The sequence below is a fragment of the Heloderma suspectum genome, chromosome 4 (genome assembly GCF_057233095.1).
Source record: "Heloderma suspectum isolate Gila_16-S chromosome 4, 16-S_ref, whole genome shotgun sequence".
Classification (NCBI taxonomy): domain Eukaryota; kingdom Metazoa; phylum Chordata; class Lepidosauria; order Squamata; family Helodermatidae; genus Heloderma; species Heloderma suspectum.
Window position 1 is genome coordinate 315528366 of NC_139461.1, and position 17766 is coordinate 315546131.

Consider the following 17766-nt stretch of genomic DNA (forward strand, 5'->3'; position numbering starts at 1 on the left):
AAGCTTCTGCCCGAGCCCCCATGGCACATGAGCTGCTTGAACGGACGGGCGGGCAGGCTGTGCCAACACAGCTCCCTGGGGTCCAGCAGGCTCAACGCTGCATGCCTCTCGCATGGCTGTGATTAGGATCCAGCGCCTGCCCGCCAGCCCGCCTGCTCCTTCCTCGTCAATGGGGTGCCAAATCAGGGCAACCCCGCCCCTCAGCGAGACACCTGGCCTTGTACTGCCCTGCCGCTGCTCACTGCTGTCAGTGACCTGGCCCTGCCCACCTGGCCCCTCTGCCCGTGACTCACCTGCCTCCATGGCCAAGACCGTGATGTTGTGCCAGCCAGCTGTCTCCCGGTCCAAGACCTTGCTGGTCACGACGGTGCCTGACTGGGGATCAATGTCGAAGATCTGCTCCAGGTTGGTAGTGTGGTCAATGGCGTACCTGGGCGCCGGGAGAAAAGAAGAGGCGTGAAGAGGCTGCGAAGGGGAGGGGGAGCGGGGGCACAAAGGCAGGCGGCGGGGGCTGGCCAGGGGTGGGGGGAGGTGCAGTGTGTCCCTTTCAGCCTGGGAGCTCATCTGCCCCCAGAGCAGCCTGGCCATGGAAAGGGCAGCCCTGCAATTTACTGGAATTCAGCCGTGACAGTTCTGCAAGTCAAGCACATTTGCACATTTCTGCTTCTTTGCATCATTATCCTACTTCCAGGATACGGGTTGAAAATTTTAAAACAAATATTAGCAGAATGGAAGGAAGGAAGGAAGGAAGGAAGGAAGGAAGGAAGGAAGGAAGGAAGGGAGGGTGAAGTGGGGTCATGGCTCAGGGGTAGAGCAGCTGCTTCGCCTGCGGAAGGCCCCAGGTTCGATCCCCGGCAGCCTCTCTGGCGAGAGCGGGAACGAACCCGCCCTGGGACTCCGGAGAGCCAAGGCTGCCAGTCAGTGTTGAGGACACTGGGCTTGACGGGCCAAGGCAGGTCTGCCTCTGTCTAAGGCAATGCTGTGTGTTCCAGGGAGTGCTGAGCTTTGCACGAGATGCTTCACACCAGAACCTGGCCAGCTGCTTGGCACAAAGGGATGCCCCTGGGCCCCCTCTCACACTCCGCTCCGCTCCACAATTTGCCAACATTCACTCAGGACAGCCAGGCTCGTCCTTCTTTGCAAATGCACCCTTCCAGAGCCCCACGCCCAGAACAAGCCAGTCACAGCGGCAGGTCTGGGGCTGCCATTCAAAGGTGCGGCGGGTTGGGCCGGTGCCTCGGGGCAGGGAGCCGGAGCCCCCTGCAGCCCCCTTTGGCAGCAACAGACAGTTATTGCCACTGGCACATTGCATGCCACCCCCCCACCCCCCGAGAGGGAACAGGGGGGCGAGTACTTCCATGCCTCATCCGGTGGAAATGGTGCTCCATTCAAGCCCTTGGTGAGCCAGCAGCAATCAAGGAAGGGAGGCCCCCGACCCCCCACGAACAAGCTCATGTCTGTACGCACAGCTCCCGAGGGAGGCCATGCTCCTCTGCACAGCACCAGCAGCAGCTGCTTCAGGGCCAGGCATGCGAGGCGACAGGCCCGCGAGAGCGACTGGGAGATGCACGCAAGCAGGACAGTGTGAAACGGGGTGGGGGACTTCCGCTGGCTCTCCCTCGTCCTCTGCCAAGCAGAAGCAGAGCTCTTGGCCAGCCCCACCCTGACATTTCAACACCCACACAGGGTCTCGGATCACACACCCAGCAGCCCACTGTGCTCCCTCTGTTTGGCAAAGAGCTGCTGCAATAAACTTAATGACTCGGATGAAGGAGCGGAGAGGACACTCATCAAATCTGCAGATGATACAAACCAGGAGGAATTGTAAATACGACACAGGACAGGATACACATTCAAAATGACCTTGATATATAGAAACACTAGGCTAAAATGCAATTCAATGGTGACAAGTGTGAAGGATTGCAGTCCAAAAAGGACGCTAGGAAACCAAGGAGAGCCTCGGAGAGCAGCATCAGAGTGTGCATGATCGTGCCAGAAGCCCAGGAGTCCTTCCAGATGAGGCTTTTATCACGCCATCAAACTGCCTCATTCATGGGATTGGGGGGGCGGGCGGGCAAAGAACACTGTCTTCCATTTGTAACCCTCTCATATATTCCCACCACTTCTTCTGTCTGTTTTCTTTCCACAAAAAACCTGTTAAGAAGGAAAAGACAGAACAGCGGCACACTGTCTTTTGCTTGGGAGCTCTCTGTCTGGACGCCCCCCCCCCCAGCCCCGGCCCCCTGGCACACCTCACACGAAACGCCCGTTGATCCCACAGACTTCCCACATGCTCTGCCTCAGGCTGCGGCTATGGACCAACATGGCGAAGCCACCCACGGAACACAACGCAAACGCAGCGGGCGGCTGCAGATGCCGGGGGCAGGCAAGGGCTCTTCCGTGGCCTGCATGGTGCCCAGCCCATCCATATCCCTGGCATGTGGGCAAGGCTGGGAGTGGGAAGACAGAATGTTGGGCAATGCTCTCCAGCACCGAGAAAGCTGCCACACGGGAGAGCAGGAGAGCACCGCCTGCCTGGACCCCTGGGGAGAGGCAGGAGGCCACATGTTCCAGAGCCAGCCCGGAGGCAGAGGGCTGCTTCCCCTGGGTGTGTGCTGCACTCCTCAGGGGACCACTCCCATCTTTCACAGTGACCAACGTACGCGCAAAGGGAGACCGCCCACGCATCCACTGGAGGGCCATCGCGGGGCAAAACTGCAAGGAAGGGAACGGCACACTTGAAGAGAAGCAGTCAAGCCTTCTGAACTGCCACAGCTTCTCCAGACGGCTCTGGCTGCAGACTGGGAGCCCAGATGTTGGAGGGGTGGCTGAAACAGGGTGCTTTCGCGCCAGCTGTGCTGCCACCGCCCCCTCCAATATAGGAATAATTGACAAATTAAAAAATGAGGAAATCTCCATGTCTGGATGGGATCCACCTGAGCATTCTGTTCCGAGGACCCCTCAGGAAAGCTGTGCTGGAGCAGCCACAAGGCCGGTCCCTGGCTCCCAGGGGCATGAGTCTCCCCTGGCCCCAGACCTGCTGTTACAAGGGGGTCAGGCTCAACAGCTGCGGAGGCCTCTTGGGAGACACCTTCCAGGCTGGCAGCATCACCCTTGCATCCCTCAAGGCACCTGCCACTCCGTGCCTTGGCCCTCGCTGCTCCTTGAGCCAGTAGCCGCACCAGCAGCCAGAAGGAGCCCCCCTCCCCCCACGCTACAAAGGCGGGCAGCTGAGGGGGCAACCCTCAGCAGAACCAGGGCAGAAGGACTGGGGAGCATCCGGCAGCAGCGGGCCGCCAGCAGTGCCAGGCCACAAGAATGCAGGTCAGGGCCTCTCGCCTCTCCACTCGCCCTCCTAATTGTCTGGCTGTCAAGCTTTATTTTCAATCAAGTCTAGTTTGTCTCCTGAGGATTTACTGTCCTTTATGCAGTGAGGAAATCAATCAAGTTGCTTGCTGCTGCCTGCGGGCGAGGGGGAGGGCTGCTTCCCAGATTAGGAGAGGGTCCCAGAGCCTGCATCCTGTGTGGGGCTGGACATCCTGAGTACTGCTTGCCCCTGGGCTGGGGGGTTTAGCCCCTCAGCGTCTGGAAAGCACCTCCACACCAAAGAGGCCCTGGGCATGGCTCATCCCGCCACGGACGCTTGGTCCTGGGAACTGTCTTCCATGCCCAGGTTCACCCCTGGGACATGTGAGCTAATGCCGCTGGAGAGCTGGATGACTTCTGCATGGGCAGGAGTTGGACCCGATGGTCTTGTAGGCCCCTCCCAACCCTGTTATTCTATGATTCTATGATTCTACTTGGCAAGGTAACAAAGAAAAAGGCAGGTCCCTGCCCCAAGGAGTGCACAATCTAACATTCCAGCCAGGAGACAGCAAAAGAGGAAGGGAGGATGGAGTGGAGACTCATGGGAAGAATATACGTTTGGCTGAGGCGGAGCTGAGGATGGGGGGCTCAACAGGGCTTCAGGGAAGTGAGGGGGCTGTGGAGACATCTGCAGGGGGAGGAGTGTTCTGGGAGGCAGTGCCAGCCATGAGAACAGGCAGAGGCGGCGTTTCTGGGAGTGGGCAGAGGGCTGGAGGTGGCAGAGCAGTCGGAGTAGCGCCCTGTCCAGTCTGCCATGAGGCAAGAGGCCCGATTCGCGGGGCGGTGCTGGGGGGCTCTCCTAGGCCCCATGGCTGCCACCGCTGCTGTGGCGGTGGTCTGGCGGAGACCACTCCCGCCCCTCTTCCGAGGTGCCTGCTGGGGCTTACGCAGAGCCCAGAAGCCCATGCTGGCCATGGCCTGCTCCTCCAGGACAGGCCCAGCTGCTGCCACAGGCCAAATGTCCCACACGGGGGTCCACAATGCTCCTGCATCCCACCAGCAAGGTAACATGGGGAAGGAACTGCAGAAACCAGGCCGGGGGTGGGGGGGACAACAGAATGAAGCAGAATTGGTGGGAGGAGACTCCCTGAGCATACACGCAAACAAACACCCCTTACGGACACCTGCTGGCTCGTGAATCCTGTGACCAGGGTCAGGGCGCAACTCCAAGGAACGTGTCACTCCTGTGACAAAAATTAGCAGCCAGACAGTGGCTCTGTGGTGGGCTCCCTTGGGATCGCACCTGACCAGAGTCTTCCGGGGATGGGGGCTTGCTCCAGGCTGCCCCACTGCCACACTGCTGGCAAACAGCTGCTTTGGAAATCAGCAGCCACATTCAGTGGTCCCCAAACAGAGCGGGGAGGGGGCTGAGATGCGCATGCTCCTCTCCCCGGCCGCACGTGCGCATCCGCTGCAGCAATCCCTTGGGCTCTCCCGGCAGAGGGGCAAAATTCTGCCTGTACCACCAGGCACATCTTGCCCTCCCGCCTCGGGTGTCCAACGTGTCCGTGTGTGTCTCATACGCGCTGAAGATCACGTGCTTGTCCACGGCTCTTGCCACAGACCAGGCCACCTCTTCCCTGCATCTCACGCCCATTTCCCAGAAAGGGAAGGAAAGGTTTGCCTTACCGCACGGGGCTGCTTGCCGCATCGGGGTCCAGAGCAGTGACCACGCCCACTGCAGTGCCCACGGGCGCGTCCTCCTGCACCTCCATCAGGCCATTGGGGGGCCGGAACTCTGGGGGCTCATCCACATCCAGCACAGAGACCCGCACAATGGTCTGGTCCCGGAAGGTTCCCAGGTCCACAAAGCGGGGGTCGGCAAACTTGTTCAAGGCCTCGACCACCACCGTGTGCACTGCTTGGGCCTCGAAGTCCAGAGGCTGCAACGGAAAAGGGCAGGCATTGGGGGGGGCAGGCTCTCCTCACCCCGGCCCCCAGCAGTTGCCTTGGCCTGGGAGCTGCACAGCAAGCATCGCCCCAGGGTAGGAACTTCCATTCCTGGGAGGGGCCAGCCAAGGCTTCCCCACAGCCGCCCCAAGAGCACCTGTCCATCTGGAAAGGCCCGAGGCTCAGCTGGTGCAACTCCAACCCCTTCCCCAGCTGTCAGGGAAAACAAGGCCTGGCCAGAAGCGCCCCCAGGGCCGGGGACTCTGGCCATGCCAGGATGGGCCTGACTCAAGTAGTCAGTCGGGGCAGGCACAGGCAAACCGAGAGCAGCACTCAGCACCCAGGAACAGAGTGACCCAGTGGCTGCAGTGCGCCCCCGGAGCAAGCCGCGCAGCCGCCACCCTGGGCCATTTCCGAAGAGCAAGAAATGCAGCTCCGTGCACTGGGGAGAGGGCCTCCCGACGGTGTCACCGGGAAGTTAATTCTGTTGCCATCCTGCACTCCCAGAACATAAAGACATCCAAAGTCCAGTTCAGTTGCTGGCATGCCTGGAATCTCGAAAAGCCTGAAAAGGCGCAAGGTCCCGTCGCCAAGGCAGCGTGTGCCCACCGGCCAAGCAGGGTTGTTGCGCACCCAGAACAAAGCAGCTGCATCTGAAGGAAGAGGCAGCAGGAGGAAGGGGGAGGGCAGCGGTCCTGTCCCACTGAGAAAGGTGCGTGCGTGGGAGGGGAGGGGAGCCCCCACCTCCATGTCACGTAAGGCCCACTGATGGGGGCCAAGACCTCCCGATGCCGCCCCCCTCCCCCTGGCTGGCTGGCAGGCTGGAAGCCCCTCCCCCGTCCCGCTCCCCCCCCCCAAGGCTCCCTCCCGACAGGGCCTCCTGCAGGCAGGGCCTTCCTGCCTCCCCCACCCCCACCAGAAACGAGGCCTTTGGTAGCGTGATGCATGTTGCACATTGCCGTGTGAGTGATTTCCAAAGAGGGACAGCCATTAATCACACCGCGATTATTTTCTCAGCTGCAGCTCTCGGAACGCAGCACCCTCTCCGCTCCAGCAGTCCCCCTGCTGGTGCACGCGGCCACCTCTCGGGCAGCCCCCCTCGCGCGCCTCTCCCCAGCGCGCCCCCGGCCCTGCGGACAGACCTGCAGCAGCCTTCCCAGCCCACCGGCCCAGGGCTGGCTGGCCGGGCCGTGCCTGCCCCCAGCTGCTGGGAGATGTCCTGCGCAGGCTTCCGCTCCTGTCCCGCCCCCTTGCACAGCAGCAGGCTAGCAAAGCTTTGGGATCTGCTTTGTCTCCAGGAACCCAAGCTGAGGCTGCTGCTACCTTTGCTGGGCTGCCCAAGCATTAAGCGTGGGGAGGGCTGCACCTCAGTCGGGGGTGGGGGGAGCCAGTGCTGGGGAAGGGGGCAATGGTGGATCAATGAAGAGGGTCATGCAGTGTGTGGGGAGGCGTCTAGAGGGGTTGCTCTGCTTGGGGCAAGACACAGGGCTAGGTGCCCAAGGGCCTCGGAAGGCCTTCCAGGACAGGCGCACAGGCGTCCGCCAGCACAGGGCCTGATGCCCAGGACCTGCCAGAGTGGCCGGGGCCCAGCGGGGTCCCCTGCATGCAGCCCCCCCCGCATGCAGCCTTGCTTGCAGGGAGGGGGCACACAGACAGGCCCCCCCACTTCTCGGAGGCCCGCCGCCAGCTCACCTCTCGTACAGAGATCAGCGCTTCCTGTGTGTTGCTGTCTGTGGTCACCCGGAAAGCTCCCAGGCCTTCCTCGGCCTTGGCCTGGTAGGTCATGTCTGTGTTTTCGCCCACATCAGCGTCCTCAGCCTTCACTCTCCCAAGCAGCGTGCCCACGGGGGCCGTCTCCACAATGTGGAACTGGTACATTTCTGATGGCAGGTCGGGGACAGCAGGGAGAGCCGGGGTGAGAGCGCTGCTGGGGAGGGGCGAGAGGGGGGCTTGCAGGAGGGCCACGGCCCCACCTCTGAGGAGCAGCCACCACTCACGCGAAGAGGGACCCCGCCCCACAGCGGGCACGGATGGCACAGCCAGCCCCCTCCCAGGGGCATCTCGGGTCTTGCTCACCCGGCCCCCCACTTCAGGGAATCCTCCCGAGACACAACAGCCCCCGCACCTTGTGCCCCACCAGCTGCTCTTCAAGCACCATGCGGGGGCACCCGGTCTAGCCCTGCGGGGGCCCAGCACAGGCAGCGTGGCACCACGGCCCAGCCCTGGGCCACACCCAAGACAGCCCAGCCATGGCAGCTGCCCCTGCCCCCCGGCTGAGAGCCACCCTCCCCTGTGGCAAGAGCTCACTCTGTGGGAAGCGCGGGGGGCTGTCGTTCACGTCAGTGATGACGATGGTGACGGTGGTGGACCCCGAAAGGCCACCGAGCTGCCCAGCCATATCCGTCGCCCGGACCACCACCTCATACCGGTCCTGGGTCTCCCGGTCCAGACTGGCCACGGCTGTGCGGATCACACCTGCAAGAGGCACAGGAGGTCTGTGGTGGTGCCAGCTGGAGACCACCCCAGTGCCCAACGACATCCCGGCCTGGCTCCATTGCCAGCCTCCCCGCCGTGAAAGATGCTGCAGATACGCACCACAGAGGTGCTGGGCCGGCCGGCCCAGAGGCACCCTCCCACCGCATTGTTCCTGGAAGAATGGGCAGGAGTCCAACAGCCCTCTGGGGTGGGGTGGCCCCCTCCCTCCCTCAGAAGCCAGAGCAGCTTCTCAGATTGCCGCCTGCCCTGGCCTGGCCTTGAACTCGGCTCAGCAGGAATCCTCAACCAGCTTGTGCTGTTTAAAGCTGACTGGCCAACGCCCCAACTCAAGGGGCAGCAGGCAGGCAAAGTGGGGGTTGTGGGGATGGGATACACCTGGGGGGCAGGAGTGTCTCTCTGGAGGCATCCACTGCGAGACCCGGAGCTGGGAGCCAAGGCAGGCTCACCCGGAGATCAACCTAGCTGGGAAGCAGCAGTGTGTGTGTGTCTTGGGGGGAGGGAGGCACGGCAGCTGGGGAAATCCCCCCCCCCGCGCTGAAGCCACAGCTGTCCCCACTCCCAGGGCAGCAAGCAGAGAAGGCAGCCCCCCCAGCCCCTGCCCACGTCTTGGCCACAGCTGCTGCAGGGCAGAAGGAAACTGCCCAGCGCTGGGTGAGATCCAAGGATCTTTGCTCCCTGTTTGTTTTAGCAGCTCAGAGAAGCACCAGCTGCTTGTTAACTCATCAGATCAAAATAAAGATCTTTCTGATGAACTCCGTCTAAGTCTATAAATAGTGGTCATCCTGAGAAGCTGGGTGGGCTTGAGAGGAAGGAGGGAGGGAGGGAGCGAGGCCACTCCCCCTGCCCCCCCTCCAAGACAAGGGGGTGGCTGGAGGCCAGAGGGCGCCAGGAGGGCGCCAGGAGGGCAAAGGCCAGTGGCTGCTGAGGCATGTGAAGGGGGCCCGCCAGGCGCCTCTCACACCACGCTCTGCCCCAGCAGGAGCTGTCCCATCTCAGTGGCACAACCGACAGCGGCTGGCCTCCCACCCGCCTTCACCGCTTGCAGTAGGGGGCTCAATCCAGTTGTGCACATGGCCCCCTGTTCCACCCCACCCTGGATTCTGCCCACTCCGTGTATCACCGTCCCTCACAGAAAAGCCCCTCCAAAACTCTCTTTGCTCCATGTCAATTCTGCCCATCTTAACAAAGTCAGGGGCGCAGCCTGGCCGGGCACAAATTTGGCACCATTTTTAAAAATTTGGTAAACCTGTCCCCGAAATCCAAACAGCCCAGGGATCAAGAAGGAAGGAGCACTGGGTGCAATGCTTCCTTCAGGCAACGGCCAGCTGCAAGAGCGGCTGAAGCAAAACGCTCAGCCCTGCAGCCGAGCCCGAGCAGCCCACAGCAGCAGCGCCCCGCCCCAGTGCCTGTGGGCTAGCCCTCCCCCGGCAGGAGGCTGACCGGACCCAGGCCGGGCCCCCCGGGCAGGGCCGGCTCCCTGTTGGTGGAGACAGGTGGGCCCAGCCTTGGGCGAGGGAGCCTGTGCCCAAATCCCTCGTCCAGCCAAGCCCGGGCTGTTGCTCTGAGCCCCGGGACGAGGGGCGGGCAAAGGCAGGTTTCAGCACTGCTCCACAGAGGGCTGCGGGAGCAGGAGTCCCCTCCCGGCCCCGTGGAGAGGGACCCCCTCAGGCTAGGCAAAGATGACCTTGTGGGATCGGGGCAAAGCTCCATCCAGCCCAAGCAGGCCAGAGCCGGAGGCCCTCAGAGGGGCCCAAAAAGGAGCCGGCGGCCTGGGGCCCTCAGAGGAAGCTGCGCCTGCAGACGGCACTTCTGTGCAGCTGGCCTGGGCGAGAGCTGCCCGCGGCCTGTCATAGAATCTTAGAACAGTAGGGTTGGAAGGGGCCTACAAGGCCATCAAGTCCAGCCCCCTGCTCAATGCAGGAATCCAAGTCAGAGCATCCCTGACAGAGGCTCCCCAGCCTTGTCTTGAATGCCTCCAGCGAGGGAGAGCCCACCACCTCCCTAGGGAATTGGTTCCATTGTCATACTGCTGTAACAGTCAGGAAGTTTCTCCTGATGTTCAGCCGGAATCTGGCTTCCTGTCACTTGAGCCCATGATTCCGTGTCCTGCACTCTGGGATGATCAAGAAGAGATCCTGGCCTTCTTCTCTGTGACAACCTTTCAAGTACTTGAAGAGCGCTACCATATCTCCCCTCAGTCTTCTTTTCTCAAGGCTAAACATGCCCAGTTCTTACAGTCTCTCCTCATAGGGCTTTGTTTCCAGCCCCCTGATCATCTTTGTTGCCCTCCTCTGAACCCTCTCCAGCTTGTTTGCATCCTGCTTAAAGTGTGGTGCCCAGAACTGGACACAGTACTCCAGTTGAGGCCTAACCAGTGCTGAGTAGAGGGGGACTAGTACTTCCCGGGATTTGGAAGCGATGCTTCTATGAATGCCGCCCAAAAGAGCATTGGCCTTTTTTGCAGCCACATCACATCGTTGGCTCATCTTCAGCTTGTGATGGACAACAGTTCCAAGATCCTTCTCGCTTGTCCTGTTGTTGAGCCACGTCTCCCCCATCTTGTAACTGTGCCTGTGGCTTCCTTTTCCTAGGTGCAGAGCTTGGCATTGCTCCCGGTTGAATGTCATTCGGCTGTTCCCCGCCCAGCGCTCCAGCCTATCCACATCACTCGAATTCCCCTTCCGTCTCGGGGCATCGGCTATGCCGGCCAACTGTGCGCCATCTGCAGACCTGATCAGCGTCCCCTGCCCCCGTCCGCCACGAGCGCCCGCAGCTCGGCCGCCGCCCAGCGCGCGGGAGGCGCGGCGCAGGCCCGCGGCGCCGGCACGGGGCGGAAGGGCCCCCTCGCGGCTGCCGGCCGCCACACGGCTGCGCGCCCCGAGGCCGAGGCCCTGCGAGGGGGCGGCCCCGAAGCCGCGAGAGGGGCCCCGCGGCACGCAGGGGGCCAGCCGCCCCCGCCGCTCCTCGGCCCCGGGGAGCTGCCGGCCATCCCGGCTCCCGGCCTCTCGCCCTCCCGGCAGCCCGCTGCTGTGCCCGGCGCGGACCGCCGCCTCGCCGCCCGGCGCGCCCAAGGGAGGGGCTGCAGAAACGGCGCACGGCCCAGCGGAGCGCCGCGCCGCCCCCACGGGCCGCGACGGGCCCCGGAGAGCCGCAGGGGCTGCCCTGAGCCGCGACCCCGCGCGCCCTCTCCCTCGGCTCAGCCCCGCCTGCCTGGGCGAGCTGCCCGGAGCGCTCGCTGCCGGGCTGCAGGCACCGCCCGGAGAGGCTCCCGAGGCCTCCGCCCAGGCGCTGCGTGCCTCCGAGCGCGGGAAGAGCGCATCGCCCCTCGCTTAGCGGGGCCGGGCCGGGCCGCTTGGAGAGATGAGCGCCGCCGACGGCTCGGCCCTCCGCGCCTCCCCCTGTAGGGGCAGGAGCGGGTGGCGGCGGCGGGGCACGGCCAGCCCCTCGCCGCCGGAAAGGGCCCGGGCAGCTCCTCGCCAGAGCAGGCTGCGAAGGGGTTCTGTGGCCAGCAGCCAGGCCGAGTTGTGGGGCTGCCGGAAGAGGCTCCAGCAAGGCGGCGGGGGCGGCCCCCCCCCCCGCAAAGGAAGCGGCTCCGTTATTTAAAGGGTATGAAGCGAGCCTGGTCAGGGCGGGGGGGGGCGGGGGGGCCCGGAGCCGGCAGAAGCCCCGCGCGTCCGCGGCCACAGCGCAGGCCCAGGGCAGGAGGGTGGGCGGTACGGCCTGCGGCGGGGGAGCCCTGGCTCCGCCTGACTCATTGCTGACCCAGGGTAGTTGTCGTTCAGTCGTGTCCGACTCTTCGTGACCCCATGGACCAGAGCACGCCAGGCCTTCCTGTCCTGCGCTCTCTCCCGGAGCCTGCTCAAGTCCATATTCATTGCATCGGTGATGCTGCCTAGCCATCTCATCCTCTGCCGTCCCCTTCTCCTTTTGCCATCAGTCATTACCAGCATCAGGGTCTTTCCATGGAGTTTTGTCTTCGCATTAGGTGGCCAAAATATTGGAGCTTCAGCGTCAGTATCTGTCCTTCCAAGGAGCACTCAGGGTTGATTTCCTTTAGGATGGACTGATTTGACCTCCTTGCAGTCCAGGGGACTCGTAAGAGTCTTCTCCAGCCCCACAGTTCGAAAGCATCAATTCTTCTGTGCTCAGCCTTCCTTACAGTCCAGCTCTCACAGCCATACATTACTACTGGGAAAACCATAGCTTTGATTAGACAGACCTTTGTCGGCAAGGTGATGTCTCTGCTTCTCACTATGCTGTCTAGGTTGGCCATAGCTTTCCTCCCAAGGAGCAAGCGTCTTTGAATTTCATGGCTACAGTCACCGTCTGCGGTGATCTTGGAGCCCAAGAAAGTAAAATCTGTCACTGCTTCCATTTCTTCCCCTTCCATATGCCAGGAAGTGATGGGGCCAGATGCCATGATCTTCGTTTTTGTAATGTTGAGTTTCAAACCAGCTTTTGCACTCTCCTCTTTCACCCTCAACAAGAGGCTCTTTAGATCCTCTTCACTTTCTGCCATTAGGGTGGTATCGTCTGCATATCAGAGGCTGTTGATACTTCTCCCGGCAATCTTAATTCCGACCTGTGATTCAGGGACCCTATAACCCCCCCTCCCGAAGAGGCCATGAGTTCAAGGCCCCTGCCCTGAGGCAGCACCCTCCATCCCATAACCTCCATGCACACAGTACAGGGCAGAGCCATCCCTGCCTCCCAGGATACAAGGGGCCAGAATCATCCCATAATATGCAGCCATTCTGCCTCCCAGCGCAGCTCCATGTAGCCCTCTGCTTTGCTGGTGGCGTAGAAGGGGGAATTTCAAGAGACACAGCTTCTCCCATCACCAGGCATCTCTGCATTGAAGCAGCCCCCTCCACTCTGGGCCGTGGCTGGGCCACCCCGGGACCCTTCGCTCGGGCAGCGGGGCTCAGCTTGCCTGCGCCAAGAGACGGGGGCACGTCGGAGGAGCCCCTGGTGGGACGGGGGTGCTGCGCTTGCTGCCTTTCATCGGCTCCCCAACGCCCGCTCCGCACCCGGCCGCGCCCCTTTTAGGTAAGTTCCTAGATCACACGAGTGACCCCGCCATCCTCCTCGTGCTTGTGCGGGCCCCTCTCCCCCTCGCAGAGAGGAGCTTGTGCGAATCAAGAGAAGGGCAAGTGCAACTGTGAACTCATCGGCTTCTTTCATAGTTTAAACCTTTCTCGCCATGATGCCTACAGGGGCTGAATTTGGCCAGAGCCCTGAAAGCCCTTCGTGGGGCATGGGGAAAAGGCCGTTGATGCTCAGGGGGTGTGCCCAAATGTCTCCCTGCAGCTGAGGAAAGGGCCCCCTCTGAGCCCAGGGTAAAGGAGACATTGCACACCCCCTTCACAGCCATCAGTATGGGTGGTGCTGGGCAAGCAGAAGCCACAAGAGGCCACTGCATTGATCTCGTGGAGGGGGGCACACACCCAGATGTGTAGTATGTATATGTTTGTAGGATGGGGGGACTGGAATCCTTCAGGGGAAAAGGGACCCGCCTTTTGTAGGTCTTTTGCAGCAGTGGAAGAAGCGGTAGCCACCAGAATTCCCCTTCTGATACACTATCAAAGGCAGAGAACTTGATCTCTTTGGATCTTGGCTCTGGTCTTTCTGAGGCAGTTTTCCCTAGAGCTGTTGCATGTGGGGGGGGGCAGGGGGGAGAGGGCTGCCCATCAAAGCCAAGCATTAAAGGACACCAGTGTTTTTGGATGGTGCCAAATTCTCCCTCCTCACATTAGGTTTGGCGCTCTGCACAGACCTAACGTAAGAAGAGCCCTGCTGGATCAGACCAAGGTCCATCTAGTCCAGAATTCTATTCACACAGCGGCCAACCAGCTGCCCACAGGAAACTCATAAGCAGGACGTGAGTGCAACAGCACCCTCCTGCCCATGTTCCCCAGCAACTGGTGTACATAGGCATACTGCCTCTGATACCAGAAATAGCACATAGCCTTCAAGACTAGTAGCCATTGATAGCCTTCTCCTTCAGGAATCTGTCTAATATCCTTTTAAAGCCATCCGAATTGGTGGCCATCACTGCATCCTGAGGTAGCAAATTCCATAGTTTAACTCTGCGCTGTGTGAAGAAGCCCTTCCTTTTCTCTTTCCTGACTCTCCCACCAATCCGCTTCACGGGATGACCCCAGGTTCTAGTATTTTGAGAGAGTGGGAAAAAAGTCTCCCCATCCTCTTTCTCCAAACCTTGTATAATTGTGTACACCTCCACCATGTCCCCCCCGCCCTTCTAACATTCAGCTTGGTTCAAGGAGAGCAGCTTTGCAAGGTCTTTTCAGGGAAAGCACCAATTCTGCGAGCCTCCCCCTGCCCCATAAGCACATATGCTTGTGAGTGTGAGAGCAATTCTCTTTCCTCCACTGACTGGCTTGGCAGCCCCACAAAAGCCCAGAGTCTCCCCCCACTCCCAACTTCTGCCATGATAGGCAGGAACTAGCAAGGCCAAGAGAGCCCCACAAGTGCCAGCAAGATGTGGACCCACACTGGGCACTGCACTTTGAGAGGGACGGAGACAAGCTGGAGAGGGTTCAGAGGAGGTGACAAAGATGATCAGGGGACTGGAAACAAAGCCCTATGAAGAGAGACTGAAAGAACTGGGCATGTTTAGCCTTGAGAAGAGAAGACCGAGGGGAGACAGGATAGCGCTCTTCAAGTACTTGAAAGGTTGTCCCAGAGAGGAAGGCCAGGAGCTCTTCTCGATCATCCCAGAGTGCAGGACACGGAATCATGGGCTCAAGTTACAGGCAGCCAGATTCCGGCCGAACATCAGGAGAAACTTCCTGACTGTTAGAGCAATACGGCAATGGAACCAATTCCCTGGGGAGGCGGTGGGCTCTCCCACACTGGAGGCCTTCAAGACGAGGCTGGACAGCCATCTGTCAGGGATGCTCTGACTTGGATTCCTGCACTGAGCAGGGGGTTGGGCTCGATGTCCTTGTGGGCCCCTTCCAGCCCTGCTATTCTATGGTTCTATGACCCCTCCCCGAATATCATGTGAAAGGAAGCAGGTGAGGCTGACTGGTTGTGGGGTGCTGAGGACAGATCTGTGGGGAGGCAGGTCCGAGCGGCCCAGTGGGGGGGGGGCCATGCTGGGGAGAGGGGGGACTTTCCTCTTTGTGCTGACTAACCCGTCAGGTGGGGCCAACCCTCCCCAAGCCAAGAAATACTGCTGATGCTGCCCCCCACACTCCCCCTCGGGCCAAACCCACCACTCACGCCTCGTACTTCTCGCTTAGGGCAGCACTGCTTCTAGCACCCAACCCACGAGCAGGAGCAGATCACACTCTGCAAACATGGCATATTTGGGACCATCTTTAGTGCCACATGGATGACTTGCACAGGCCACTGAAGTGCCATGGCTGGAAAGGCAGAGCAGTGGTAAGGCCAGTGAGAGCCCAAGCAGGAGCCTAGAGCAAAAGGAAGGAGGGCAGATAGGCCCAGCCATGGCCCTCCTCTTGCAGAGGGACAGCCAACCACCCCAGACCTGCAGCAGAAGCCTCCGGACCACTTCGTTGCTCTTGGAGATGGCTGGGCAAGCAGTGGAGGGAGCCACAAAAGGGAGGCCCCACCCGGCACACTGCTCCCTCTTCCTGCACTTGCACACATGTGCACAGGGCCCCTCTGACTCTCACAGGGCAACATCCCCCTACACACCACCCCCAGGTGCAGACCCAGGGGGCTCAGGTCCGCTTGGGCTTGCTTCAGTGTGCAAGACAGGAGAAAAGCAGGTCAAAGTCAAAAAGGAAAAGCAAACGGCTCTCCATTATCATATATTACGAAACATGAATGTGCCAGATTTTATGGCTCCTTTTACAGCATTAATGATCACGGTGGCTCTGCAAGTTAAGCTGCTGATATGGGCAATTAAACCTTATACTCTGGGCACAGGAAGGAACTGCCGTGCATTTGCCTGCCAGGTGCATGATGGGATCATGCAAGGTCCCCTGGCCTCGGCTCTGGGCTGGCTGGCGGCAGGATGTGCCCTGCCCCCTTGTACGGGGCTGCGCTCTCTGCTGGGATGGGGGCCGCTCGCTCTGACTGGCCCCACAGCAACTGAGCCAGCCCCAATTCACAGCCTGTTGCTGGACCGCTCCCAGCCCCAGATCTGAAGAATGCCCTGATGCCCCGCCACCTCAGTGGTGGGCCAGCTGCAAGAAAGATGCTGCCTTTTCACAACTTCCCACGGAAAGGACCGGCCAGGAAGTGAAGGGTCCAGCTCAAGGCGGAACCAACTGGACCAGCCCAAGATCACCACTGAGAGATGGCCTTGAAGGCCCCTTCCAACCCTGCTATTCTATTCTGTGAGTGGCTCCCAGGTGAGCAGGAGGCGGGAGAGGAAAGATGGAAGGAGGAGGCCTCCTCTTGCGTGGGTCCACCCCACTGTACATATGCCTGAGCAGCAGCACACGGAAGGTTCTCTTTGCCTCCCACCCAGGCAGGCAGAGGGAGGCCATCTCTCACCTGGCCTGAGGGTGCGCCAGGGGGAATTGGATGCTCCTCGCCAGGTTAGAAGGGACCCTGGCCTCCCTTCACAGGCAGCCACAGAACTGGCCTTCGCCTGGATGACCTCCTCAACCGAAGCACCTCTTGGAGGTGGGGTTCCTCAGCCTCTGTCTCTGGCTGCTTGAAGAGAAACTGGCCAAATGGGAGCAGGTGGGGTTGCCTTGGCTGTTAATCTGGGACGCCGTGGTGCCTCTCCATCCACAATTTAATGGGGGACAGAAATGAATAAATGCACGGCCTTAAAAGCTGTGGAGCCTGGGCAAGACCTTGGAGCACGGGGGGGGGGGGCATGCAGTCTTCTGCCAGCCCAGGGACACGCTGAGGAAGCGTGGCCAGTGGGCAGCGTTTCTGGGCAGCTGGGGGCCAGGCAAAGCCTTCACCACAGCAGGCCCACATCCTGACTCTCCCCTCAGTAACCCTTAGGAATGGTTAAGAATGTAAAAGCAGTCGAAGAGGAATGAAGCTGGATCAGACCAAAGGCTTTTTAGTCCAGCATTTGTCCCCACAGCGGCCAACCAGATGCCCCACAGGGAGCCCACAAGCAGGACAGCAGCAAGGAGCTCCTCACCCTGCCGCCCTGCTCCGGCTCGTGCTCCCCCCTGGTAGACCCAGGCAAGTGCCCCAACACTGGAGGCAGGTGTAGCCTGCACGACAGTAGCCACTGACAGCCTCATCCCCCAGGAGTGCGTCTAGCCCGCTTTCAGAGCCTTCCGTGTTGGGAGCCGTCACTATATATGGTGGAGGGCATCCCACAGTTCGATTGCGCGCTACGTGCAGCCATCCTTCCTCCTTTCTCTCCTGAGTCGCCCACCATGCAGTATTGTGAGAGAGGGAGGAAAAGGTCTCCCTGTCCATTTTGTCTACACCATCCGTAGTTTTATACCCCTCTCATGTCTCCGCTCACTCACCCTTTTTCTATAAGCTAAGCAGCCCTAGATGCTGCAGCCTTTCCTCAGAGGGCAGTTGCTCCAGCCCCTTGGTCATCTGGGTTGCCCTTTTCTGCCCCTTTTCCAACTCCATGGGACCCTCTGTGGGGGCAGTTTGGGGGCGCCCAGGTGAAGCCAGCAGCTGCCATGCCGCAGTTACCCCAGCGCCACCCGTGGGAGGCTGCCCCACCTGCTCGCGCCCCCACCCCCTCCTCGTTATCGCCTCCCCCGGCAGCCCCGTCACGGCATCATCTGCTTGGGATTTATCTCAGGCACATTTTACGGCAGGCTTTATTAGAAGTTACTAAAGGATGGAGCGGCTTCCACTGTTCGTTCATTAAATATTAATAGAGCATTTATAAAGCAATCCTTAATTTAAAGTGTTACCTTTAATCAAAGGCCCGGTGCTAACAATGCTGCACTGGGAGAGCCGGGGGGGGGGGCTCCACGTTATTTCAGAGCGAGGGGGGCTGCACCAGGGATGCCTCGCCGTCCCGAGGAGGGGGCGACCGCTGGCCACGGCAGGAACGGGTGAGCCAGCCAGACCCTGATG

At 60.8% G+C, this 17766-nt stretch overlaps 1 protein-coding gene across 1 annotated transcript in view; it reads right to left on the minus strand.

Annotated features, from left to right (window-relative positions):
- The window catches only part of CDH22 (cadherin 22), a 142597-nt gene that overhangs the window by 23990 nt on the left and 100841 nt on the right, over positions 1-17766 (minus strand). The window contains exons 5-8 of the mRNA XM_084854897.1: positions 7564-7731; positions 6949-7136; positions 4996-5249; positions 294-430 (exon numbers count right to left, since the gene is read on the minus strand). Coding sequence (XP_084711023.1) covers positions 294-430; positions 4996-5249; positions 6949-7136; positions 7564-7731 — 747 coding nt within the window. The remainder of the gene's footprint in view (positions 1-293; positions 431-4995; positions 5250-6948; positions 7137-7563; positions 7732-17766) is intronic.